At 48.7% G+C, this 27,582-nt stretch overlaps 1 protein-coding gene across 1 annotated transcript; it reads right to left on the reverse strand.

The window, feature by feature from the left end:
• Positions 1-1,389: 1,389 nt before the first annotated feature.
• tjap1 (tight junction associated protein 1 (peripheral)) lies at positions 1,390-27,564 on the reverse strand. Its single transcript, XM_041049158.1, has 10 exons — positions 27,207-27,564; positions 18,995-19,106; positions 15,187-15,346; positions 12,047-12,075; positions 11,647-11,808; positions 10,671-10,737; positions 8,309-8,416; positions 7,974-8,057; positions 6,696-7,382; positions 1,390-6,286 (listed from the first exon to the last, which is right to left on the reverse strand). The coding sequence occupies exons 3-10, from the start codon at positions 15,304-15,306 to the stop codon at positions 5,624-5,626; spliced, it is 1,920 nt and encodes a 639-aa protein (XP_040905092.1). The 5' UTR covers positions 15,307-15,346; positions 18,995-19,106; positions 27,207-27,564; the 3' UTR covers positions 1,390-5,623.
• Positions 27,565-27,582: the final 18 nt, after the last annotated feature.

The following is a 27,582-nucleotide window of genomic DNA, read 5'->3' on the forward strand; positions in this document are numbered from 1 at the left end:
AACAAGTCCGCTCCATGGAGACCACCTCCCAACTTACAGGACTTAAAGGATCTGCTGCCAACATCTTGGTGCCAGATACCACAGCACACCTTCAGGGGTCTGGTGGAGTCCATGCCTCGATGGGTCAGGGCTGTTTTGGCAGCAAAAGGGGACCAACACAATATTAGGCAGGTGGTCATAATGTTCCGCCTGATCGGTTTATAAATGGGCTAAAATTAGTTAGCTTGCTAGCTAGGTTTTATATTCACATGATTACAGATGAGTAAACAGATCATAGTAAAAATAAAAAACATTCTGTTATTCCATAGCAAATCAAGCTAATGTAAGGTTTATGTCTGCTAAATGTTAGCTCAGAGGCTAACAGTTCATAACTGTACTGTAGAGAAAGACTGGAAACAGTCAGTCTTTTCAACCGAAGCTAATCACTGTGTTCATTATTCTCTGTTACTTTGTAGCTAGAAAGCTGTCATATACATAACATTAGTTAACTGATCATTAGCTAGCTAGTTGAAAACTGCAAGCCACTTAGCAATCCAACAGCACAGCTTTGACATAATCTGTATATATTAAATGAGCTAAAATTGGTTAGCCTCCTGGCTAACGTTAGCATAACTTTCTCCAGCTGTTGATAAGCTGTCACACTTCATAGACAGTTATTTTATCAACAGGTCTGTTCAAACTAATTTAACGTTCACTTGTAGCTGAATCATTTCTGTTGTAGCCCCAGTTTTAGTTCATATTCTGCTACAGTTAGCTGCTAAAAGAGAATGTGCAGCATATATCATTTATAGATCCTGAACCTCTGAACTTTTTCCAGCTCACAGTTTAATTTCAAACTGTACCTCTGTTGAGTTTTAAGCAGTGCACTGGGAGGAAATACTGACATTTAGGCACTGTATCAGAGTCAGAGTTACTGAAGGTCCTGATGCAGTCGAGAAAATCAGGCAAACTAACTAGCTACAGTTAACTTTGAACTGAAACTCAAATTCTGTTTGCCTATGCTGTGTTCACAAGTGATCATGTCATTAGACAGGCAGTGTTAACACTGAAGGAGATTAAAAATACTGTGTTAATAATATAACAAGACAAGATAGTCTTTAACCAAAGACTTAAATTACTGAATTGACATTAGCTTAAGTACAGAATATTCATTCCATATTTAGACTCATGCTAGTGTGACGTGTTTTTGTATTTAGTGTTAAATAGTCTACATAGAATGAGCACACACCTCACATTAGCTTAAATCTAAATATTTGATTTTTAACACTTGGACATAATGAAGATTTCAGAAGAAAAACAAATTTCCAAATTGTAATTATGACTTAAACGTTAATGTGAACACTGAAACTCTTATCTCCCGTCTGACATGAATGCAGCAGGAGCGAAAAAATGACAAATACAAAAAGTCAAATCTCATGTTGACTTGAAACTGAAGGTGTACTGAGATGAACGGGATACTTCTGTATTTCTCATGCATGAAGGGACACAGAGAACACACCGATGGACTTGAAGCTGACCTCAGATCAGCACAGAAACAGACTGTTCTGTCAGAGTAATGTTCAGGCTGCAGTTTACGGACAGATCACGTGATCACGACAGCAACATCAGGACCAGCAACCGTGAACATCTGTCGCCAACTGACTGAGGAAGTTACACCATTGGCCAGCTGGCTGGGGATCAGAGTTTTCTCATTGGCCGTTGCTCTTTCAAAATGAATTTTTTGGTTTCTATTACATCATCAGGGGGTATTTACAGGCAGTGCTGCCAACTGAAGCCCTGCTCACATCTGGCATCAATGTGCCTCAGGTGATCCCATCACAGGTGGACAGTTCACACCTGGTATTAAAATGCATCTCCACCTGAGTCTCCGGTGATCATGTGACCAGATCTCACTTCTGCTCTTTCTGCTAATAAACACGTTCATCATTGTTTAAATCGGCAGGAAGCAGTAATGCAGGAGGTGGAGGGGATGGAGGGGTGATGAAGGAGGTGGAGGGGATGGAGGATGGAGTGGAGAAGGTATTATATTCATGAAGAAGAGTCATTAAAGTTTCAGCAGGCCTGATGTAAAGTCTATTTATACACACACTGACACACACTGTAACACACTGACACACACTCATTCATTTGACTTTCTACTGAACATCTGATTCGCTCTGAAATATTAAACACACACACAATAAAGTATTAGCGACCCATTTCTGACGGTAATAAAACCTTAATAATTTAACATCAGCTGCTCGTTCTACAGGAGGAAGAGGAGGTGGCAAAGGAGGATGAAGGGGTGGATGGTGCGTTCATGTGTCTCTCTAAATGCGGGATTTTGGAGCTGTTGCACAGGATAAAATGCTGCTGTGAATAATTCAGGGCTGAGCCAAACAGGCTGCAGTGGAAGGACCATACCACTGTGTATAATGTTTTATTCACACAGCTCCCACACGGACTCCCGTGTCTTTCCACTCTATGGTTCTTTAAAAACATACTGTGTGTTTAGTCAATAAAAAAGAACCTTAAAAAATGGGACACTTGTAATCATGCAATGTAAACTGGATGAGAACTCCTTCCAGTGCTCAGAGCCAGTGGGACATGAGGAAGACCACATGATACAGTCAAAAGCTCCAGAAGAGCAGCAGCTAGTGTTTGGATCCAGAGTTGAGATCGTCTCCATTTTATCAGCTGCAGTCGTTTTATCACTTTAAATTGCTCGTGGTCTGTTTCCTGTGCTGCTGGAACAGACTGTCTCCACTTTAGTTTTCTGTGTCCCATCATGCACTCTGACAGAGCTCCAACAGCACTCACATCCCACAGTGCACCAGCAGGATTCGTAGTTCTGTCATGAAGCGGCAATCTGTGATGGGCGCTCGTCTTCTGCCTCGTTATCTCCAGGAAACAGGTTTCTGTTCTCCAGAGATAAACGAGCTCAGTGTCGTGTTGACGTGAGAAAACAAGATCATGGATTAATGATCTTAAAATAACAGGATAAAAAAAATTACTGACTGTGTCAGACATTTATTTTAATTTTAAAGACTAATAATTAATCAGTTCACTGATGATGAAAATAGTTGTTTTCCTACAGATCAATACTGTCCGATCTTCAGCCGCCGACACTCTGATCACAGACTGAAGCTTTAACACAAGCTGTGAATAAAACAAGAAGAACATTCGGTGGAGACACTTCAACAAACTGAGTTCAGTGCTGATCAATACTCAATCACTCAGTGTGAAAACCTGAAGCCTGAAACACTGCTGAGAAAAACTGTCACAGATACACGTCAGCGTCTCAGGAGCGAAGAAACACTCGGCCCAGTCCGCTCCGGAAAATCCATCGACCGCTGATCGATCATTCAGCCACTGCTCCTCGGTGAGAGTCACAATCAGAGAGCTGCGATGAGGCGACCCGACACCGACCTCACAGGACTAACGTCCAGTTACTGTACGGAGGCTCGCCAGTGCCAGAAATATCAAAAAGATGAAGTGTTTCCTGTGGCCGCTTCAAAATAAAAGCCAGTTGACGTGTTTTAATGTGAAGCAGCAGAGGCAGGGAACGTTGTGTTAGCATTAGCAGTAAGCTAATCCAGATGTGATACAACTGTAGGAGGCGAACGGTAAACAGCTGATATCAGTCCTGTGAAGATAATCTGAACCTGCACTGGGAACGGTGGACTCGTCACCATCAACAAAACCAACGATTAGCGAGAAAACCGAGGCCCGATTCCATGAGCGCGTAAAACGTGCAAGCGTCTGTTGGCCAAGCGCTTCAGGTACAGATCACGTCCGTGTGGGACTCTGGTTAGAACATCAGATAATATTTTTCACAGCGAGCTGTTTGGAAAAAGCAACGCCTACATCGATACCGAGCGGCGTTTCTGGCACTATCAGGCCTCCGTACGACCGAGAAAAAAAGTGAACACAAAAACCAAACTGATCAGAAAAACAACCAAACAACAACAAATCAAATCAAAGCCAAACAGAACACAGATCTCTGAATAACAGATTTCTACTCCAAAGAAAAACTGAACAGTGGCGACGACAGGAAACACAAACATTGATGATTACATTCCAGGTGGGAGCCGAGGAGAAGCTCCACCCCCCGCAGGTGCAGGGGATGTCAGTCAGGGTCAAACGTCTGCGACTCCTCGACAACCCAGTCAGGTGACTAAATAACACGCCATGACAGGAAATGAACGACTAGCGAAGAGATGAAAAAATAAAAGTCTGACCTTCAACAGCCCCGGTGTCGTACTCGCAACTTCCCAAAAGAAAGTTATAGGCACTGAGAGTCTGTGTGTGTGTGTGTTTATCCAGGTGTGTCACATCTGTTCTCTTCAAAATAAAAGCTCCTGCTCAGGTCAGGAAACAAGGCAAAGATGTTTTTTTTTCTTTTCTGATACAAGCACACACGCACGCGCGCACGCGCACACACACACACACACACACACACACCGAAAAGACCGATACAGGGCTTTTAATAATGACTCTAATATACTGCTTATGTGTCACAGGTGATGGGGCCGATGTCCCTGGACACCAGAGCAAACTACTGCTTCAAACTACACCTGATCACAATATGCTACATGGCCAAAGGTATGTGGACAGTTTACCTAAAATACGCAGACACCAAATTACATTTCAACTACTGCTATAAGTGTGCTGCCATCACCAACCAAAGTCTGTGCAATTTTCTGAGTATTTAAGAAAACGTTCACATATGTTTAGTCATTGTTTGATTGTTCAGTTATATTGTCTGTAAATTTTACCTCCTGAAAATTTGGTGGAAATGTCAAAAATATTTAATTCTGGCAAAGAATAAAACAATCCGTTTTTTATTTAGTATTTTACAGAGCAGAGGAGCTGTCCACAAACTTTTGGCCACATATTATGGTGTTTTCAGCGATTCTATGTGAAAGAAAACAGAATTTCACTCGATTACAGAAAAACAAACGTGTTTGTGTGAATTTAAACATTAACATCCACACAAACAGGAACTGATCAGCTGATTTACTGCGACTTCATCACTGAGTTTAATGATCATCTGATCAATAGGAGCTGATCGGTCTGACGCGTGCACGCACACGCACACGCACACGCACACAGAATAGATATGGGGTTTCTAATACTGATTCTATTGTTATTCAAAATTTATTTTGGACAGGTGTTCAAAATTCTCTCTGTGGCCAAAAGTAAGTGGACAAGTAATCAAGGAACTACCACTATTAATTGTCCACATACTTTTGGCCAATAAGTGTATTTGTTATGAGGTATGTAGATATCTGACCACAATATGGCCAAAAATATGCAGACTGAAGCACTTTCTGTGTCCAAAAGTATTTGGACAGGTGATGTGTCTACATATTCTACATGCCAAAAGTATGTGGACACACCAAGCCCCCTCTGTGGCCAAAAGCATCTCGCTGGTCCGACACACACACTTACACACACGCACGCACACACACACACACAAACAGGCTGCGATCTCGGCAGCATACAGTAGAGTATGGCTATATCCTGGATGAGTATGACCTCTGACCCTGTGACAGACAGGTCAGTTTCCATGGAGACAGACAGCAGCTGAGGGACACAGTGTGGGGTGAGTGAGGCGTGCTCAGACAGTGAAGAGGGAGCATCAGTCCAGCAGCGTGCCTTGCTCCTGGGCTCGGGTCAGGCTGTCTTTGCGGTGCAGGTGGTGGACGCCCATCCTCTTTGGACTCTTCTGGGGCCGCTGCAAGGGGGCGGCAGCGAGGGTGGGGTCAAAGTCCAGGAGGCGGGGCGCGATGACGGGCAGTTCGTGGGGGAGGACGTCTCTCTCCTCGGCCGAGCTCTCGTCTTCCTCCTCCTCCTCTTCCTTCTCTAACTCCTTCCTCTGAGCTTCAGCAGGACTGGTCGCCATAGTGACTGCCGTGTCTCCACTGCCACCATCGTCCTCCAGGTTCATCAGCAGCCTCTCCCCCTCCTCTGTGGAGCCGTGTCCCCCGTAGCGCCCCCTCCTGCCGGGCCGCAGCTCTGTGTCGGTATCTGTGTCTAGGCTGGAGCCGCGGCTCGGCGTCCAGCTCCTTGCCGACGATCCCTCTTCGCCATCTGAGTACGCCGCCCTGTGTCGGTCGAAGGGGGTGCCGGCCCCGCACGCCTCCCTCCTCCTCTGCAGCTCCTGAGCCGTCTGACTGCTGAACGAGGTGCGGTGGACCAGAGAGCTGTCGCAGGACGGGGCCATCTTCTCCACAAACATCCTCTGCCAGTTGGCCAGAAGGTCCTCCTCCGAGCTGCCAGAGCTCGCCAGGACGCTGGGGGCCTGTGGGAGTGGGGGATGGGGAGGTGGGGACGGGGGGCTTTTAGTTTGTGAGCACAGGCAGGAGTGTCCCAGCAGCTGAGTGTGTTCATTCTAATCAAACATATTGATCAGTGATCGTTCTAATTACTGAAACAGTTTACACAGTTTAAACCTCCTTTAGATTCACTCTCTTTAAGTCTACGTTTGGTTTTAATCACAGACAGACGGAGACAAATGCAAAGAAAAACCAGCATAAAGAGTCTCAGTCGGGTTCGTCCACCACGAGCCTCCAGACCAACTCAGGTCTGGAGGCTGGGGGGGGCATCCTGACCCTGACCCTCAGGTTTTTCCTTACACTTGTCACCGTCTGTAAAAAAAAAAAAGCACTTTACAGTGTGTGAGACATGTTGGTGGGCGGGGCTCAGGTTACCTGTGGTGGGCTGCTGAAGGGGCTGGACTGGCTGGACAGTGGTTCGCTGGTGGCGTCCCGCTGTGATGGTGGCGTACGTTGATTGACTCCCCCCCCGCCAGAGGACGAGGAGGGGGCGGGGCTGCCGGGAGCCAGCCGTTCGTCGTCATTCTGTACGAGGCTCAGGGAGATGGCCTGGCGCGTGGCGTAGGTGCAGTTAGGCAGCGGGGAGTTTTTGGGGATCTTCACTTTGTCGTCTGATGAGAACTCAATGACCTTTCGGCCGGGATACAGGGGGTGGGGGGGCGGGGGCGCCGGGTACGGGTTCAGCTTCTCGAAGGACGGAGCCCCCCCCACCTCCTCGCCCCCCGACTGCCCGTCCAGACTACTCTGACTGCGACAGGACCCGTTCTGCGGTGACGCCTCCTGACCGCTGCCGTTCTCTCGACCCTCGGCCCCCACAGGGCCCGTCATGTCCACATGCACGAAGACGTCCTCGGCAATGGGCCGGCCACAGCTGCTGGACTGGGCGGAGTTAAGGACCAGCGGCTCGGGTTTCTCCAGGACCCTGGCGATGACGGAGGTCGGCACCACGTCAGCCGGGGTCAAACTCAGCGTGTCAGGATCCTGAGGACCAGGACCGGGGCCCCCCTCCGGCAGGCTGCTCTTCATGTGTTTATTCAACATGTCCTGCAGCTCATAGGGCAGCTGCAGCAGAGAACACACACACACCCACGCACGCACACACACACACACAGGCTGAGTGTTAAGTTTCCAGGAAGTGGTCAGAGGCAACAAGATGTAACAGCTGAGTCTCTGAGACTCTAATGGAACCATCAACGCTCTCAGCAGAACCAGGAGGATAAATCAGTCAGCACGCACACACACACACACACACACACACACGCACACGCACACGCACGCACACACACCAGTTTTCTCCATTAAAGAACAACATCAGTGATTCTGCAGCTTCCCTCTGCGTCCATCTTCATCATCATCATCATCATCATCATCATCATCTTCCTCAGGCAGCTGCTTCTGTTTTTTCTCACTGAATTAAAAAGTCTCCTCTGGGAGAGACCCATCAGTCACGTGACGACCCCTCAGGTTGATCTGCTGACCCTCTGGAGGGGCCCGACCCATAGGTGGGGAACCAGCGGACTAAACTAACCTCCTGTATATCAGGTGGCTGAGAGCAGCTGCTGAAGGATCAATGACTCAGGATCAATGATGTGATGATGTGAAAACATTATCAATAATAAACAACAAGAACAGTAATGTATCACAGTTACTCACATCAGCAAACTTGTGGTTCCTGAAATGCGACTTGTTGCATTTGAGCAGCTGAACGGCCAAATTACAGTCCTGCCTGTAGCGCTCCTGCAGAGACGGAGAGAGGAACCAATCAGAATCATCGCTGGATCCTGATGGAATGGCTGAGACGAGCGAAGAGCTGCTGACTCACACCTCGCTTCTATTTCAACCATCTCCTCTAACCATCATCCAGGCTTATCTCTGTTTCTGATCAATACTACAATACCCAAGAGCCACAGCTGAACTCTGACTCCACAATGTCCAACAAACTGATAATTAATTAACAGTAAAAGAGAAGCGTGTTGGTGAAATCTCACATTGAGCTCCTCCAGTCGGTCGATGGTGTTTTTGGCATCCAGCAGTTTGTTGGTGAGCTCCACGATCTCCTGGTCCATCGTCTTTTTGTCCCTCTCCACCTTCCGTAGCTGTGAAGCGATGGCAGAGACATCATGTTATACAATCTGCTGTCAATCACAGCTGACACAGCCAATCAGCAGGCTGAGATGACAGAAGGCGGGCCTTCAGCAGAAGTACTTCATTCAGATCATGTGGGAATAATCTTCAAAACACACGTCAAAATAAAGTATTTGTACGTGATTGAACGGTAGAATCCGTGTACACAGAGTTTTATTCCTTCAGTTTCTTCGTGTTTCACATACAAAAAAAATTGAGCCACTTTAAAGTTCGTGTTTCTACAGTTTTCCCAGATAATTTGAATGCTGCATTAGCTAGCAGCACTTCACAGGTGCATTATGGGATGCAGTGGTGTGGCTGCTGTGAGAAGATCAATATAATCGATAAGATCTTGATCGAAGCGTCAAAGCTGAACGATGAAATCTTTTCATCAAGGTTCTTCCTGCACTGAAAAAAAACAAGGAGAAAAAGCAGCCAGCTAGCAGCTAACACAGCTAGCATTACGTAAATGTTTCTGTTAGCATGGATACTCGATCAACACTGATTTTTGTCTCACGACCAAATTGCTCCTCGCTGCAGCCCGAACATGGCGGGGTCAGAGGTCAAAGCCAAACCAAGGACACAGTACGCTCCCTAGCTCGTCCTTTCAACTGCTAACAGGGCTAACGCTAGCTGGTGCTGTTCAGTCTGTTTCTCCTCAGCTGAACTTGTACCAGCCTCAGCTCTAACGTTATGTTAATAACAGATGCTCTTATATGGTTCTGGTTCAGCCACTGGTCCAGCCACATCACAGGGAAAACACTATTTGTCAACAGATATAAAATAATATATTTTATATATTAAAAATATACAGAAGATGTTTGACCTTTGAAAAGGCTCCTTCAGCTCTGACTGACTGGTGGAGGGTCTCAGGTATTTAACTTCTTGTCGGGTTGTTAACTTGTGAGTGTGTAACTTGTGAACTTGACCCTTGTGAGTCACTGACCCACCTGACCATCATGTGATCATGTGATTTATTAGGATCACAGCAGTCACTGTGAATGGGGAGGGATCTCAGGCCTGTGGCTGACAGGTGATTCATTTTCTTTGCTGGGTAAAATCTGCTGATTAGAATTTGGGGGATTTCTTCTGGACTGAATTCACTGAGCTCTCCGTGTGTCTCGGCCTTCAGAGAGGAGCAATCACATTTATTTCATCTTTTACTGCTCGATGCTACAAGCATGAGACACGGAGTTTGAACACCAAGTCCACGTCTTTTCATGGGTTTTAAAAACCAGAAAAACGTAAAAATGTCTCGAGAGAAAAAAACGCAGTGTTTTGAAGATACAGTCATAAAACATCAAACATGAAGTGGGAATATTCTGAGAACACAGGAATAAAACCCCAGAAGTCTGAGAGTTACTCTGACTCCCCGGTGCTGTCCGTCTCTGCTGTCCCGGTCACAGAAAAACGTCAATAAACTGTGGTCGCAATATTTCAGAAAACACATTTTCACCATTTTTCAGTGACTGGTTTAAGCACAGACTCGTTTACACCTGTTACAGGTGCACTCTGGGGGGGGGGGGGGGGGGGGGGGGGCATGGTGTTCAAAGACCGTCAGACAGAAAATACTCCTGAGAAAACTGAGGAAGAGGATGGATGAAGGAGGAAGGATAGACAGAAAGTGAGGAGGAGGAGATGAATGAAACGCAACTGCATGAACCCATGTCTGACTGACGGCAGCCTGATGAAGATGATGAAGATGAGGATGAATCAATCCATCAGAGAGCAGCGTGAGAAAAGAGGAGAAAAAGAAAGAGAAGAGATGAAGAACGACATCAGACAAACAGGAAGTTTGGTCGATTCTTAATCATCCTGAAACTTTCAGGTTTTCTCAGAGAAACGTTTGCTCAGTGGTCAGAGGCTGATTTCAGTCTGAACCTCAGAGGAAACAGAAACATTCCAACATTTCACTGGAAAAATACAAAGTTTTAGCTGTTTGTGTCTGACCAATCACAGTGACCTCTGACCTCTGCTCTACCGCCCCTGGCAACCACCCAGCTGTCAGTCAAATTCACTTCCCACAGGTAATCGATACACAGCGTCAGAGTGTGTTTTCATTTAGTCATTGATCAGTTACTGACTGAGAGTGATCAATGAGCAGTACACACACACACACACACGTCATGGAGAGAAAACATCAACCAACCAAAACATAAACCATCAAATATTCTGAGGCGACAGGACGACGGCTCCACAGCGATGGTGGAGAAGGTGAACGTTTACCAGAGCGTGAAGCTTCTCCTCCAGATCCTGATTGGCTCTCTGAGACGCCGTGTAGCTGTTCTGCAGTCTGCGGGGGGAGGAGAGAGAGAGAGAGAGAAATGTTATGTAAAGTATACTAACTCACCCGCAGACCACGGACTGCAGCAGAAACCTTTGTTTAGACTGAAGGTTTTTAATTCCTCCAGTTAGAGTCACAGTCGAGTTAAAGCTGAGTCATAGCTGAGTCACAGTCGAGTTAAAGCAGAGTCACAGTCGAGTTAAAGCTGAGTCACAGCTGAGTCAAAGTCGAGTCACAGACGAGTTAAAGCTGAGTCACAGCTGAGTCAGTCGAGTTAAAGCCGAGTCACAGTCGAGTTAAAGCTGAGTCATAGCTGAGTCACAGTCGAGTTAAAGCCGAGTCATAGCTGAGTCACAGTCGAGCTGAGTCAGACTCTTTGCTAAGACGATCTGCAGAGACTCAGTAACAGTCAGGGACAGACACAGTCCCGGTCCTTTGAGGATCAGAGGACAGAGACACAGACCACGGTGAACCATGAGACCTGACCCTCACTGACTGATCCTTTCTGCAGTAACCGAATGCATCGCTGTTCACATGGACTCGTGTATGTGCGACAGTAAGCGAACACATCGCCGCTCATCCAGATGTTCAGTGTCGTCTCTTCGGGCTGTCTGTGGTCCCGTGGACACGGTGGATTCAGGACCAACCATGTTCAGCACAGTCGGGTCCCTGACTGATCCAAGTTTGGTCAAACGTGCACTGAAAACACCTTAATTCATCCGGTCGCCTGCAGTGGGAGGAGCCTGGCTGACCTAGCCAATTACAGATGAGCTCCCACATGAGCTCTATTCCTCTAACAGCCAATCAGCTTGCTCCTTACTACCTGATAAGCGTCAGCTGCTGTCGTTTATCACAGATCAGAAATGTAGGAACAGAACATCAGAACCTGGTTCTGATCCAGATCATCAGAGTCCTAACCTGCGGAACTTGTCTCTCATCTTGTCCAGGTCATCTCTGGTCCGGCTGAGCTCCGCCTCCATGTAGTGACGGCTGCCGTCAAACTCCGCCTCCATGGCCTCCATCTTGTGGGTGGAGAGAGAGAGGCGGCGCCGCAGGTCCTCATTCTGCTGCTGAAGAATTCTGGGTAATGGGAGGAGACAGGAGGGGGAAGGTCAGGTGACATTGTGACGGAACAGGCTCCGTGCTGAGTCACTGGATCCAAACGTCAGAGGATCAGGCTGATCAGAGAACAGCTGACAGCTGCAACGTTTGGTTCCAACAAAAGTCCAAAGACATTCAGTGAACGGTGAGACGTGACGCCCTGAGAACACGTGGCATCTTTTCACTATCAGACTACAGAAAGGAAGAGGAGTCTCACCTGATCCTGTCAGAGTCTGATAAGGCCTCCTGCAACAGAAAACAACAGTTACAACAAGCAGTGACACACTGCCGCCACCAGCAGTAAACACAAACAGATATCTGTTTTAATCATGTCATTTTTAATCTGTTCTGTTATTACAAACCTAATGATTCATTTTAACAAGAGTCTAATGTCATAGGTTCATGTACGAAGACACTGAGACTATTTCACAGCAGGTTTACGAGTTTCCTCATGTTTGAGTTCATCAAGGTCGACAGAGAAAGGTTCTTATCAGGATAATCTGGGAGGTAGAAGAAACACAAGATGTTAAAATAAAAATACACTGAGCAACTCTTTATGTTGGGATGGCAACAATCCACAGCTGGAGACAACATCAGCACAAACATCACTAACACGATTAAAACTGTTTTCATCTGCAGGAAAAACAGGAGGAAAAAACCTGAAGTTGAAGAAAAAACCGGATCCAAGTCTGAACTCCACCTGAACAGGTAACACAGCTGACTGACCTCTGACCCCAACACCAACAACCTAAGCAGGACTACCTACACTCCAGCACCACTGAAGGTGTTTCTGTGGATGGTTTTAAACACAGCATCTGATCTGGGAATGTGACGGCCTGCACCCGTTTGTTCTGCCAACACTTTGTTTGTCTCGGTGCAGTGCTGAAGGGTTTTGTACAGCAGGTTTCGTACGGGAGGTTTGGTACGGGAGGTTTCTGTTCTCTTTTTTCTTTCTCATGAAATGAGATGTGGATTTTGCATTTAACATCATACATTTGGTGTTTAATACAATCTGAAACCTGGAATCTCTGTTGAGGATCCAGAACCCTTCAATAATAGACCAGGATGTCAAAGTATTTCAGATGCGTCCTTTTCACATGGCAACGTATCGGCTAACCTGCTGGAGGCGGAGCCTGAGCTTCCGAAAGTTTAGAAACTAACATTCTTTGTAAACTTGCTCTCCAAGATCTCTCCGTGTTTTCCAGGAGATGTTTCTCTGTTTCATTATTTTCCAAGACTTTTCCAGGAGAGCCAAGCTGCTGTCATGTGACTGAACACATCAGACACGTGACACAGTCAGTAATGTCAATAAAACGACATCATAGAGACGAATGGACGCTTCCTGTCTCTTTATTGTCCATCACTTCGATCTGTGTTAATGTATGGAAACACACCACATCTCCCAGCATGCAGCAGGGTTTTACATGATGGACCTCTCAGCCCTCTGATCGATTGCCTACCAAACAGGAAAATCAATAACTCGGCTGCTGTGACTGGAGCAGCTAAAGGGCCAATCAGATCGCACGGCTCTGCTCTGACCCTGAGCAGGAGGAGGATTTGTTATGGACACGTTCTGTTTCCTGAAGTGTCGTTACTGGTCACCAGTCAGAGCCTGTGCCTGACTGCATTAAGACAAATCAATGTTTCATCATATTAACCTTTGTACCGTTGCATTCTGGGTATTTCAGAAACTGATGGTACCTGTCAGCAGCGGCTGTTTGATGATGTCGTCATGACAACATTGTGTTTGTCCTCAGCCAGGAGAGCTTAAAGTGACAGATTTTTTAATGGAGTTTGGTGACAGTTCGATCATGATTGTTTCTGTTTGCTGGAACTGTGAATGTTTATGACTCATTAACTTTAATGATAATTAATAGAACGTAAAAACTGATTCCTGGTATTAGTATAAATATTTAGTGAAAATCATTTACAGGAACCACTAAGTTAATAACTGGTTTATTTATCTGTGTAATAATAGAAAATAAGTGAACAAAGACTGAAAATTAACAAACACTTGAACTCGTGGAAAAATCAGCAGTCAGATTCATATTGAGTCAACGTTTAGATCGAATAAAATAATGCTTCATGTTTCCAGAGTGATTACATGTTTTCTAATGATAACACCAGCAAGAATCATTCATTCATTCATAAAGTTACAGTCAGTTTACAAAGGTTCACAGAGGGGAGAAGGGGGAGGTGAGGAGGAGGGTGAGGAAGGTGAAGGCTGTCCCCCTCTGACCTTACCTTGATGCGGGACAGAAGCGACAGATTAGAGACAGGAGGTCTGTGTTTGTTCTCCTGATCCTCCATCTTTACTCCTCTATTCACCCCCAACACCTCCTCTTTAGGCTCTGGCCCCTCTGTGATGTCCCCCTGCTGCTGTGGGGTCTCCTGCCCCGCCCCCACCCCCCGCAGGGGCTGGTACCAGCTGTCGGGTCGCTGCAGCGCTGCCACCCAATCATCCCATCGCCGAGTGCGGTCTATGTACGAACCCTCCGCCTGCTGCTTCCTGTGGGCGTGGCGGCAGCTGTCATGGCGGTGCTGGAGGGCGGAGTTTCTTCGCTCTCTGGACGGTGATCTACCAAGCAACGTGAGGTGGGCAGGGCTCAGCACCTGAGAGGTGATCTCATCCAGAAAGTTGGAGAAGCGAACCTTCTCCTCTAGAACCTGCATCTTCCAGTTCCAGTTGGTCCTGCAGGGAGAGGGCGGGGCCGAGGACCGCCGAGAGGGTGCTGCATGCTGCGCCGCCCGGTCCAGAGAGCGAGTTGGCCTGTGGCTGCTGGCGCCGCCCCGCCCCCGGCTGTCATCAAGCAGCTCCACTGACTTTGACTTCCTGATGATATCGTAGGTGTGCTCCACACCCAGCGATGTCGGCTGCTTCAGGATGCCCTTTGGAGGGGTGGCGGCCGGTGTCCGGTGGCTTCGACTACGACACCCTCCTCTGGGAGCGCTGGCGGGGGAGTCTTTCCTGGCTGCGGCAGGGCTTTGATGTGCTGGAAAACTCTGGCTGCCGACAGTTGTGCAGCGATTTGGTGCCTGGCGAGGACTCGAGGTGTTGTGAGGACTCGTGGTGAGGTGACGACTCATGGCATGGTGGTCAGATGCCGTGACGCCTACCGCCATGGTTCTGGTCCAGTTGGGCCGGCAGGTGTGACTTCTGAAGAGCAACGGCGGGGGGATGCAGAGCTCTAAACTGGACAGACTGGAGACGTCTGGCTCGCTGTCCGAGAGTGGGGGCGGCGATGTCGAGACATCTCGCCACGGACCATCACTCTCTGGCCTTTTAGTGCCAGCAGTGGGAAAGTGAATGAGGTGGTGCAGTGCGGGTGGAGGTGTGTTTAGGATGTGCTGGTTTACCTGATTGATGTTGGGCTGCGGTGCAGGTGGGGGTGGGGCAGTGGGCAGGGCGTGGCGAGTCTCGCGGTGCTGCGGCGGAGCCTTACGATACGGCTTCCTGGCTGGGGCCGTGCTCGTCATCCTGGGTCCCGCTTCCTTCCTTCCTGTCGGCCTGTCAGTCCTGCCAGAATAAGAAGCGTTAGATGAGGTAGAAAACAACGCAGACGCCTGCTGATCACCCGCCAACCGCCCACCACGACACCGCAACCACAACTGGGCTCTGACACTGCTGTCACTCGCTGTCTGTTTCTCTCACACAGAGATCAATGCTTGCTCTCCCCGCATCAGCATCACACACACCTCCTGCATGTGTGTTTGTGTGTCTGATGGAGTTTAAATGTGTGTCTCTGCTGACTCTATGAATGTTTGTGAGAACCAGGCTGGAGACACAGACCTGCACCATGAGGAAATTTTAAAACAGGTCCCTGTAGAGCATGTCCTCATAAACAGCTCTCACAAACGTCTCTGTCCCCATAAACAACTCACAAGTGCGTCAGTGGTCCTCACAGATACGTGTGTGTTTGTGTGTGTCCTCATACTTTCATCCTTGTGAGGACCACGTCCATGACTTTCACTGTGACGACATTTTGGCCATTTTGAAGGTCAAAAGTCAGACTACTGTGAGAAGGCTCCTGTCATGAAGGTGTCAGGTTAGGGTGAGGACTGAGGATTTGGGGAATGTACCTCTCTCACCGTGTGGACATCTGACCGTAGAGGCGTCTCTCTGAGTCCAAAACCTCAAATGAATGAGGTTTTCCACATGAATTATAGTCCTCACAAGTATATAAATACACGTACACTGTGTGTGTGTGTGAAGAGAGTGTGTTTCAGCCTCAGGCAGCATTGATCTCAGTTTGTTTCCAGAACAGGAAGTGCAGCTCCATTGATCTAAATGAGGCTAACGTTAGCATGTCAGCATTAGCCAGTTAATCTGAATGACACAGAACAGAGCGAAAGTTGCTAACATGCTAACTGGCAGACCACAGCACACTGATCTAACTAACACACTGTGGGAGCAAGAGAAACACGAGATTTTTACTCATGGTGTGAAAATAACCAAGCTAAATGATAAACAGCTGTTTGTGCCAGAGCGTTTGTTTAGTTTATTTATTATCTTTATTATCCCTCAATGGGGAAATTTCTCTTTTACACTGAATCACACACACAAAGCATGCACATGCAACGGAGACGCTGGGGCAGAGGGACAGCTGTGGTCGCTCCATTGTGCTCGTCGAGGGATTGAACCGGTGACCAAAGCCGCACTCTTAACTTGCTGCCCCACAGCCGTCCAAATAGATGGAAATTAGTTTCACATCTGTGTCCTAAGCATGGATTTGCAGTCAGAACATGATTAGCCTAGCTTAGTATAAAGAGTAACAGAGTTAAGAGTTTATTCATAATAAATATATAATTAAATATGAAGTACTTTATTGACAGGTCTGAAATTTCTGTTTAACTATGAATTTTACTCACACACACACACACGCACACACACACACGCACACGCACACACACGCACGCACACACGCACACGCACACGCACACACGCACACGCACACACACCGTTCGGCCCTGGTTCTACTGTATCTGCTGAGAGTCTGTTTCTGCTCAATGACCTGCTCCATTCTCCATTTAGAGTTGGTCCTTGTCACATGACCACATCCCACCCTGAGGGAACCAGTGACGAGCCATCGATCACCATGTGACTTCCTGTGCCCCCCACACACACACACACACACGTTTGTCTGTCTGTACTTGTGAGGACCATCCCTGGCGTGGTGTGTCCCCTGGGTCCTGACGGTAACAGAAACCAGAGGAGCGAACCATGAGCGCCGACTGAGACGTTATACTTTCTGTCTGTACTGAATTTCTCTTGCTTTGGCGTTTATTCGATTCCAGTCTGACCTGTTCCTGTGTGATGTATAAATAAACCTACTTTCTGGAACAGGCTCACAGACATCCAATCATCTTTGTTTTATTTGATTTGTGGTGATGTAACTTTGGATTTGATCATTTTATGGTTTAGTTTTATGGGACCATGTGAAGATGTCTGAACTCCTGAGGTCTGAAAATCAAACTGGTCCTTGCAAAGACAGACACACACACACACTCTCTCTCTCTCTCTCTCTCTCTCTCACACACACACACACACACACAGAGGGAAGTTCATTATAGATAGAGATACTTTATTGTGATGCTCTTTCTGCAGGCAGCTACTTCCTGTTGTAACTTCAGCCTGGTCCCGCCTCATCGCTCACATTGTTCAGATGAAACCATCGAACATGTCGAGGTGTGAACGTGTGATCAGCTGAGGGAACCAGCTGATCCTCTGTGTGCTCACAGATCCAGTCACTGAATTCAGCTGATCTCGTTCACGTTTCTGCGTCAGACATACGATCACGTATGAAGCAGAGACTCTACGTGTTCACCTGCAGTCACTGCGACACTGATTTTAAACGTTACAGACGACGGCTGTGCTGTGACTCCAGGTGTATCTACCAGTAAAATGGCTGGTTCACGCCTGTGTCAGCTGACCTGACCTCCTCAGTCAGGCCTGTGGTTCCACAGCGTCCTCACTGATGAACCATCAGCTGATCTCAGGTCAGTTTCAGGAGTCGGTCAGATCATCCTGTGAAATGACGTGTGTCCTGTTCACAGCCTCTGCACCTGTCAGGTGACGATGAGGAGGACGCAGGTGTCTTCATCTCGTCTGACTGCAGCTCCTGAATTTTACATCAAACAGCCCCGAGTGTTTTTACCTAGCATGCTCTGCTGTCACCTAACACACAAATACACAGGTATATTCAATGTTCTGATGCAGCTGCTCATCACTTCTTCCTTCTTTGTTCCCTGTTTCTTTTCTTTTCCTCTTCCTCCTTTCTGTGTCCTCTCTTGTTCTTTCCTCATGTTCTTATTTATCTATTATTTATTGCTCCCTTCTTTCTGCCCTCCTTCACAGCTTTCCGTTCCCTGCCTTCCCCTGCCCTGTCCCTTCTTTCCTCTCCGTCTTCACACTGTCTCCTCCACCCTCACGTCTTCAGGACGTAACATCACAAGCTCAGGTGTGTTTCAGTGTTTGTACCTGAACACAGCTGAGTCACAGGCCCAGGATCAGCTGTTTCCGTGCCCATCATGTCAGAGTTTAACGACGATCGTTAACGGGCTTAATGCCGCTCGCTTGTTAAATCGCTGAGAAAACAAAACGTTTAAAGACAAAATCTTCATCCCATTTTTCTCTCAGATGAAAAATGTTCAGAAAACTAATAAATTATTGATGACTCTCTCTCTCTCTCCAGTCCGAGGACAGAAAACATCAGACTCATCATCCCACTCACACTTTGATCAGTTGCCATGGTTACAGGGGAGGTCATTAGAGGTTAATACACCTGCAGTTACCGCGGGTGAAACAGAGAAGCCAGATGAGAGGTGGTGAGGGGGAACCACCGCCATCAGCAGCAGCGTCAACGCCACGAGACAAAGCTCAGCCCAGGTTCACACGCGGCGGGTTTGTGTTTGGATGAACGCAGAGAGAGAAGGTTTCTCGTCTCTGATTGGTCATGGTTTGACAGGTACGTCTGTCAGTGACACCTGATTACTGCGTCAGCCACAGTCCGATCAACATCGTCCCTGCACGAGCTCAACGACCGAGAGACAGACACACAGAGGACAGAAATATCTCCTGAGACGAGAGAAAAGGGCCGAGGCCACGGAGGAAGAGAGTTTCTGTGAGTGAGTGAATGAATGAACGGATGAATGGATGGATCCTCACCTTGTACGTCAGCACAGAAAACTCTTCATCCTCTCTGCTGTGTTCGTCCTCTCCTCCTCCTCCTCCTCCTCTGGGCATGTGAGCTTCAGGCCTCCTGAAACACAAGACGGGCCTGAAACAGAAGACGGAGGGATGGAAAAACACGAGTCAATACCTGCCGTCAGTCAGACGGAAAACCCCGGAAACACCGGGGAGAGGGAGAGACGGGAGAGAGGGAGACACGGGAGAGACGGGAGAGACAGGAAAGACGGGAGGAGGAAGGCCAGAGAACACAGAGACCAGCTCCAAACCTGGTTCATGTGTGGACCTGATCCACAGGAAACAGCTGATCTCAGCGGAAAGAAGCTAAAGCTCGAAAAGCCACTAATTATCCAGCTGATGACATCACGGCGTCGCACTGTCATCAGCTGGTTCCAGATCAGTTCTCCTCACAGCTGACCAATGACCTGACAGGTGTTCAGGGACCAGTCCTGTTTGATGTGACCAACTCTGAGGTCCCTGCAGGTGGACTGTCACACATGTGCATGCAGTGGCTGATGGGAAAAGGAAGGAGATCAGTGCACAGGTGTTCACAGGTGAGGGAGGGAGAGAGGGAGAGGGAGAGGAGAGAGAGAGAGGGAGGGAGAGAGAGGGAGAGAGAGGGAGAGGAGGGAGAGGGAGGGAGGGAGGGAGAGAGAGAGAGGGAGGGAGGGAGAGAGAGGGAGGGAGGGAGGGAGAGAGGGAGAGAGGGAGCTGCTTTAATTTCAGTCTGAGGGGAACTAACCGGCTGCCCACACACACACACACTCTCCCTGCTGTGTGTGTGTGTGTGTGTGTGTGTGTGTGTTGGCTGAGTCACCGCCGTCTGTTTGTCAGGAAGACTGACTCGATGAAGCGTCTGTGACAGGAAATGAAGCGACCAGCTGACAACCTGTCACTGACATCACTGATGCTCACCTCCAACTGAAGGTCAAACTGCAGCAGATGGCATGCTGGGAAATCCACCGGCTGCAGCGGGACCGCAGACAGAGCAGGAAGCAGCCCAGAAACATGACTCAGACTCTGAGCTTTCACACACGCACACACGCACGCACGCACACTTGCACGCACACACACACACACTCACATACACACACACAGACAGACACGCACACAGAAGCTGAAGGAACCTGTCAGCAGCTCTGAACAGGTGAAGCTGATGATGGTGTCCACCTGACACCTGACACTGACCGACTGAAAGCTGGAGTTTAATCAGTTGATCAATCAGAGAAAATCAATCACTGTTCAGTTAGAAACTGCAAACACTGACGGCTGCAGCTCGTCTGCGAGGACGTGACTGTGAGAGCACGAAGGACACCGACCAATCAGAGAGCAGAGGAGGCACAAGACTCCACCTCCTCCACCCCCGCCCCTCCAAACTCAACCTACCCATAATCCTCTCTGAGCGGAGATAAACCTCTGTAGCATGTAATCCCCCCCACACACACACACACACACGCAGACACACACCCTCTCCTGTGCCTTGCTTCAGGGCTGTTCAGGATTCAAACCAGCAGTCCCCTCCTGATCCGTCCTCCTGACGTCCCGCCCTGTTCCTCGACCATCATCATCTCTCCTGGACGACGCGGGCATGTCGTGGAGCTCAGCACATTAACCTGTGTCAGATTTACCGCCTCTGCCTCCCATCGCTCCTCTTCTTCATCGTTTCAGCCAATCAGCAGCAGGAGAGACAGAACCACCACAAAGAGACAGAAACCAGCTCCAGTCTGCTGCATCGGTTCCGGTCTGTGGGTTCCGGTCTGTGGGTTCCGGTCTGTGAGTTCCGGTCTGTGGGTTCCGGTCTGTGGGTTCCGGTCTGTGAGTCCTGGTCTAAAAATCCAGATTGACCAATCAAAAAAAATATGTTTGTTGTTGTTATTTGTTCTGTCCGTCTCCTGAGAGCAGGTTGGTCGACAGGAGCTGTATCAGCCAATGAGACTGCTCGAGTCTCCCTGTGAACTACATTACCCATAACACACTTCTCTTTGTAGATCCACACAGAAGTTTATCTGCATCCTGATACACACACACACGGACAGAGACAGAGGACGAGTCGAGGACAAACTCAGACTGTTCAGCTCAGGACGTCCTGCAGAAATAAGTCCACTGCAGAGGACACGAGGACGAGGGGTCTCTGTCTGAAAGGCCTCTGAAGTCACTCTTAAGATTTCCTGCTGGGATTCAAAGAGTAAAGACAGGAAGTGAGACCCTCAGTGAGTATGAGGGTCGGTGTCTCAACCTGTGGCCCTTGTACCGGATGAGGACAAACATGTCTACAGGCCTGTTGTTGTCCAATCTGTCCTTTCTCTACGTTTACACTTGTTTATCGGAGGGATAGTGTGAAATCAGGGGGATGTGCACGGCATCGCCCACGTGCGTGTGCACGACAGAGCTGGATCAGTGTGCACAGGCAGGTCCTGCTGGATCCTGCTGGGTCCTGGTGGGTCCTGGTGGGTCCTGGTGGATCCTGGCGGGTCCTGCTGGGTCCTGGTGGGTCCTGGTGGATCCTGGCGGGTCCTGCTGGGTCCTGGTGGGTCCTGGTGGGTTCTGCTGGGTCCTGGTGGGTCCTGGCAGGTCCTGCTGGGTCCTGGTGGGTCCTGCTGGGTTCTGCTGGGTCCTGGTGGATCCTGGCGGGTCCTGCTGGGTCCTGGTGGGTTCTGTTGGGTCCTGGTGGGTCCTGGCGGGCCCTGCTGGGTCCTGGTGGGTCCTGCTGGGTTCTGCTGGGTCCTGGTGGGTCCCGCTGGGTCCTAGTGGATCCTGCTGGGTCCTGCTGGTTCCTGGCGGTTCCCGCTGGTTCGCTGGCGGGTCGTGGCGGTTCCTGCTGGGTCCTGGCGGTTCCTGCTGGGTCCTGCTGGATCCTGCTGGGTCCTGGTGGGTCCTGGTGGATCCTGCTGGGTCCTGCTGGGTCCTGGTGGGTCCTGCTGGGTCCTGGTGGGTCCTGGTGGCACTTATCACTGTGATAATAAAGCTCAGTATGTGAGGATGGCGTCCACACGCAGGAGGCTGGGCTGGACGCCTCCATCAGGACGTCCCCGCTGGGACAGTTAGCACCTGTGTGAGCGACCAGAGAACCGATGCAGCATATTCAGAGTAATCAGGCCGATGTTAGAGCTACAGCCTGACGTCACCTGAACATGAAACCAAACGCACCTCATCTGAGACTGAAACACACACCTGAACAGGTGAACAAAGCAGGACACACAGCTCAGACACACACACACACACACACACACACACACACACACACACACACACACACACACTGAGGACAGCTGGTATGTGTCTGTCAGACGTGAACTCTCTCAGAGTCGGTGCTGAAATCTTCTTCAGACCAGAGCAGCAGAGTCCAGATCCATCAGCTTCGACAGGTGATGTTGGAACCAGGTGTCAGTCAGCTGATGAAGATCCATCACCATCATCATCATCACCATCATCATCGATCAGATTCAGATCCTGTCCACATTTTCTTTCAGACCTCACTTCCTGTCTATGTTTGCTGACTTCACAAAGTGACACAGACCCAGACTGTTTCCTAGCAACAGACCAGCTGGACGGACTGACTGTCCCCGAAACCACATCAGCCAGAGCCTGTTTGACTCTGATTCAACCTCAACTGGTCCTGCCAGGCACAGCAACAACAACAGCAACAGCAACAGCAACAAGAGCAACAGCAACAGCAACAAGAGCAACAGCAACAAGAGCAACAGCAACAGCAACAAGAGCAGTTCGTTCGTGGACGGAACGTGATCCGGTTTCAGTCTGACCTGACTACCAGGTGTTAGACAGATGAAAGTGTGAGTCTCTCTGTCCTCAGAGTTGGACAGAGGAGGACGTTTCTGTCCCACAGACGTCGGAGAAGCTTTCTGCTTACAAACTCTTCTGCCTCAGAAATACACAACAGACACAAACTACCAGCTGAAGGCTCCTGTGCTAAACACACCTGACCTGTCAGGTGTCAGTCACCTGTCAATCACTCACTCACTCCACAGAGTCACAGGTGACCTGGTTCAGGTGTGACTCCAGTCTGATGAGCAGCTGCTGGTCCAGCTCCTGCCTGGTTCACCTGCTGCGTCAGACTGGAGCTTTGATCTGATCCACACTCACCTGAAGATTCTGACATGAGGTTGTTTTATTCAAGGTCAAGACAGTTTCTCTGTGTTCGGCTGTCACATGAGGAGAGCGATGCATTATGGGTAGTTTTTAGCCTAAAGCTTTCTTTGTGTCTGTTTATTGTTTATTGTTGTTTTGCCCCGTCCCTCTGACAAAGCTGATTCATAAAGTTCCAGGAACCATCTTTGTTGGTTTTATTCATCAACAAACAACAAACAAAAAGCACAAAGGACGTGTAACGTGTAAGACTCTCCGTCCTCTGAATGATCAATAAGATCTTTATCCCGTTTCTCAGCAGGAGCAGGACACGTTAAAAACCTTTTCCTGCGTCACAGGAGACAAAATACTTTCACCCAGACGATCAGACCAGCTGCTGGTTTTTGAGGGGAACAAACAGGGACACCGACACACTGTAGACACACTGGGGACACAAAGGGGACACACTGGGGACACACTGGAGACACATTATGATGAACTAGCTCCTTAACAAACACTGCAATTAAGTGAACTTCACTTCTGAGAACGGCACAAACAGAACAAATCCTCCAACAGGACGAGATCAGCTCTATGCTGGACTGTGGACAAAGGGGCGGGGTGGGGGAGGGTCTAAGTGAGAACATGCGGACACTCTCCACGCCCACACACACCTACGCCTACACCGGCAACCTGACTGCCCCGAGCTCTCCGCTGCGTCGGGGCAAGTGGCTAACAGTTAGCTTCCATAATTCGAGGTAAACTTTATAACTGTTAAAGTGATCTTAGTAAATACATATATCAATACATATATCAATAAATATATAAATAAATATTACATAAAAAGGAGAGCTGTGATGTTTTACTAGGTGAAGCTACATGTTACATAGTGTAATCATGGGTGTAAGCTAACTATCAGCTAACTGTGTGTCATCACCCACAGGTGCAGGTGGAGGCTGGTGCTCGCAGGTGTGTGACGTGTTGTGGCCGTAACACTGTCCAGCCAGGTGTCTCCTGCACCTCGTCCACTGTCTTATTATATACAGAAATATAGTTTTTAATAATATAACTGGTTATTTAATTCATCAGTATATTTTCATCCTGTTATACACCTTTCTGGTGATAGTGATGGTTAATAAAACTGCTGAAATGAATCCTCAAATTCAAGACCTGTACAACATTCAGCACCGTAACAAGGTGAGCGTACACCTGTCCTCACCTGTTTACCTTCTGAGACACAGCAGACATTCATAACTACTGAATGACAGAGTGTGAAGTAAGCGTTACAGTTTTAATCACATGTAATTTACTTCAGTGTGATGCTAACCGGAACTATTACGACGTCCTGATGGACAGTTTTATCAAAGTGCATTAATGCAGCACATTGGACAGTAACACTGGTCACATGTCAGAGACACAAAGCAAACGTTACATTAACGCACAGGTTACCAGTGGTTACCAGCCCGGCAGGTCCAGGTACTGTTAGCATAGCAAATGCTAACTCTAGCACTAGCTCATTAGCTTGGTTAGCAAGGTGCATGTTTGTGCTGCACAGTGCACATTTTACTGAACTGGAAACTGTGGAAAGTTCATTAAACCATTAAGAAAATAAACATTTACTTACTGAAAAAACTGGACACCAGAATCCTCAGAGGGACCGAGGGACCCCGAAGGACACGCTGTGATTACTGCGAACCGAAAAACTCGTGAAAACAAGCTAACGAACAACACAACAGCCTGTGGGAAATTCCACTGACAGAGAAATCACAGTAATCACACTACAAACCAGTCACAACACTGTGCGACGGGAGTTCACCGGTTCACCATCTCCATGGCCTGTCAATCACTCCCAACCACGGATGTCAATCAAGCAGCCACGCCCCCAAATACACCGTTCTTACAGGTCTAATATTTCATTAATTAGGGCAGAATTTTCATGTGGACCAGATCATGGACCAGGAGGAGCGAAGTTAGCTGTGGACCTTACAGCGGCGCGTTATTTCAACAGTGAAACAGATGAAGAGGTGGTCTATGACGCCACTTGTCCTCCACAGATAGGTCAACACCCCGTCACACCAGGACTCATGTGGCCCCTGGAATGTACATCATGCTTAACTGACCTTCACATTCAGTGACAGACGCCTGTATTCGTTTGTGTCGGCCATTGTCAGAGAGCTGACTTTAACTGACCCCTGACTTTAATGTGAGGAAAGAGAGTTTATCTGCTTCTCGAAGAGGGCTGGGGGGGTGAGGGTTAATGGAGCTTCATATAAACTTTGTGGTTAAAGATGGTGAGGTTGATCTGTCCCACGTCACCTGCTGAGTGATGGTCTGAGCAGCAGCCTCATGGCAGAGACAGTACATGGCTTTGTCTCAGCCTCACTGTGATTGTTAAATGTGAGGTGGACGGAGCTGCTGTTACAGTACAGCAGATAAACTGTTCCCTCCGCCACCGGCTGGCAGACGAGGTCCCGCCTCTGAAACGTGAGAGACTCATTCAGATTTTGTTGATGAGGCTCCGCACGCCGCCACAGCGTCGATCCACAGGTTCCAGGTGTGGATGTTCGCTGGTTTTCTTCTCTGTGATATAAAAGCACAGACCTTCAGCTTCTGGACTCACGGTCGACAAAACGAGACGTCTGAATACGACTGGGGCTTGAGAAGCTGAGACAGACCAAACAATGATTAACCAATAAATGGAGCCATGAGGTGATTCTGGCCTAGTGGCCACGCTCGGTAGTGCAGCATCATGTGACCCACACTGATCCACAAACCATTTCTGCCCAAACAGCGACTGGGAAAGAAGTGTCAGAGACACGATGAGCACATCGATGAAGACACAGTCCTGAACACAGCGTCCAGCTCCTTACAGTGTTTATGGTTCAGATAATGATCATTAATCTGCTGATTCTGTCCTCAGTTAAAAACGTCTGTCACAGACAGATTCAGTTACTGAGACAGAGACAGAGACCAGAGACGAGCAAAGCATTTACAACATTTACAACAATAATCAATCTTCTGTTAAAATATTTTATGTTGATCAATTGTTTCATCGATTGTATTATTTCATCTCTGGTTCAAACCTTTAAAGTGATTCAGTGTTTCACCTGCAGGACAGGTGAGAGACAAACACACACACACAGGACGTGGAGGATGTCCAGTATTATACAACCTGCAGAAATGTTTCCATGGCAACAACAACAGCATCAACAACAACAAACGTACCCACAACATTAATAACTGGATTACTGTGATGCAAAGGGCAGAGCAACTGCCCCTGCACACCTTTACATTTACCCCTACAACAACCAGCATGTGGCCCTGGTCTGAACCAGCTCTGTGTGTCCTCAGACACTGAACTGAACCTGGACTGAAACAGGAAGCAGATCTGAAGTCAGCATGATTCTCACTTCACGTTACATCCATGAGGAACATTTGACCAATCTGCTGACGAGATGCAGGATTAGGGTCCAGCGCTCAGATTTCAGAGGTCTGAGATTCTTAACTGAGACAGAAACTGGAATATTTTCATAGATTTGATATTTTCCAGGCGTGAGGAAACAGCCTGAGCCTGTCTGGTCCCTGTGTGTCTCCTCATCTGTGGGCTTTCTGAAACTTTCAGACACGGACACAGCAGCCGGCATGTCCCAGCGTGGTCTGAGGGATCAGACCTCAGAGTGTCCTCTATGCGTCTCAGGTGCATTCACACCTGTGCTGAGAGCTGTCCACCTGTGATCCGATCACCTGAGACGCAGTTAAATGCCAGATCCGAACAGGGCCTGAGGCTTTAGGGGCCAGAGGAAGTCAGTCACCCCGCTGAGGTCTAAGTGAAGCGGGTGTTTCGTACAGCCTTCGGTGCTGGCTAACAGGCTTCCTCCGCCTGCCACCGGGGGCCGAATACCAAACCGACACCACCCTCCACCCTCCAACAGTCCGCCAAACGGAGATAAACCCTGTGAGACCCGCTCCCGGTCTGACTGTGGCCCAGTTCACCGCACAACAAGCTGCACCCAACTGTGACACACCGACCAGCACCGACCAGCACCGACCAAACCGACACCGAGCCTCCACACTCTGCTCCGTAACGGCAGCTAACCCGGTCTGAGCTTACCTGTGAGGGCGGTTAGCGCGGCTCGGTCCGGGTTTTCTCCGCCAACAAATCCCGGAAAACGGAGACGAGAGGAAACTTTAGCCGGAGCTCCGGTCTGCTCCTCGGCGGGGTGAGCGGGGAGGGGTGGGGAGAGAGAGGGGAGGGGTGGGGGGGGGATCCGAACCGATCCGAGGCCGGGGAGGAGCGCTGAGGTCCGGCTGCGGAGGAGATTTCAGCGAGGAGGCGGCAGCAGCAACGGACGCCGGGAGAAGACGCAGCCGGCTCAGACGCTGCGTTCGCCGGGAGGAGAATCCAGTCAGAGCCGGGAGGATAAAGTTGATCCGCTGCTCCGCTCAGCTGTCGCCATCTTTACCCGCGGGGCATGACGGGTAATCCT

This window comes from Toxotes jaculatrix, chromosome 11, assembly GCF_017976425.1.
Source record: "Toxotes jaculatrix isolate fToxJac2 chromosome 11, fToxJac2.pri, whole genome shotgun sequence".
NCBI lineage: Eukaryota > Metazoa > Chordata > Actinopteri > Toxotidae > Toxotes > Toxotes jaculatrix.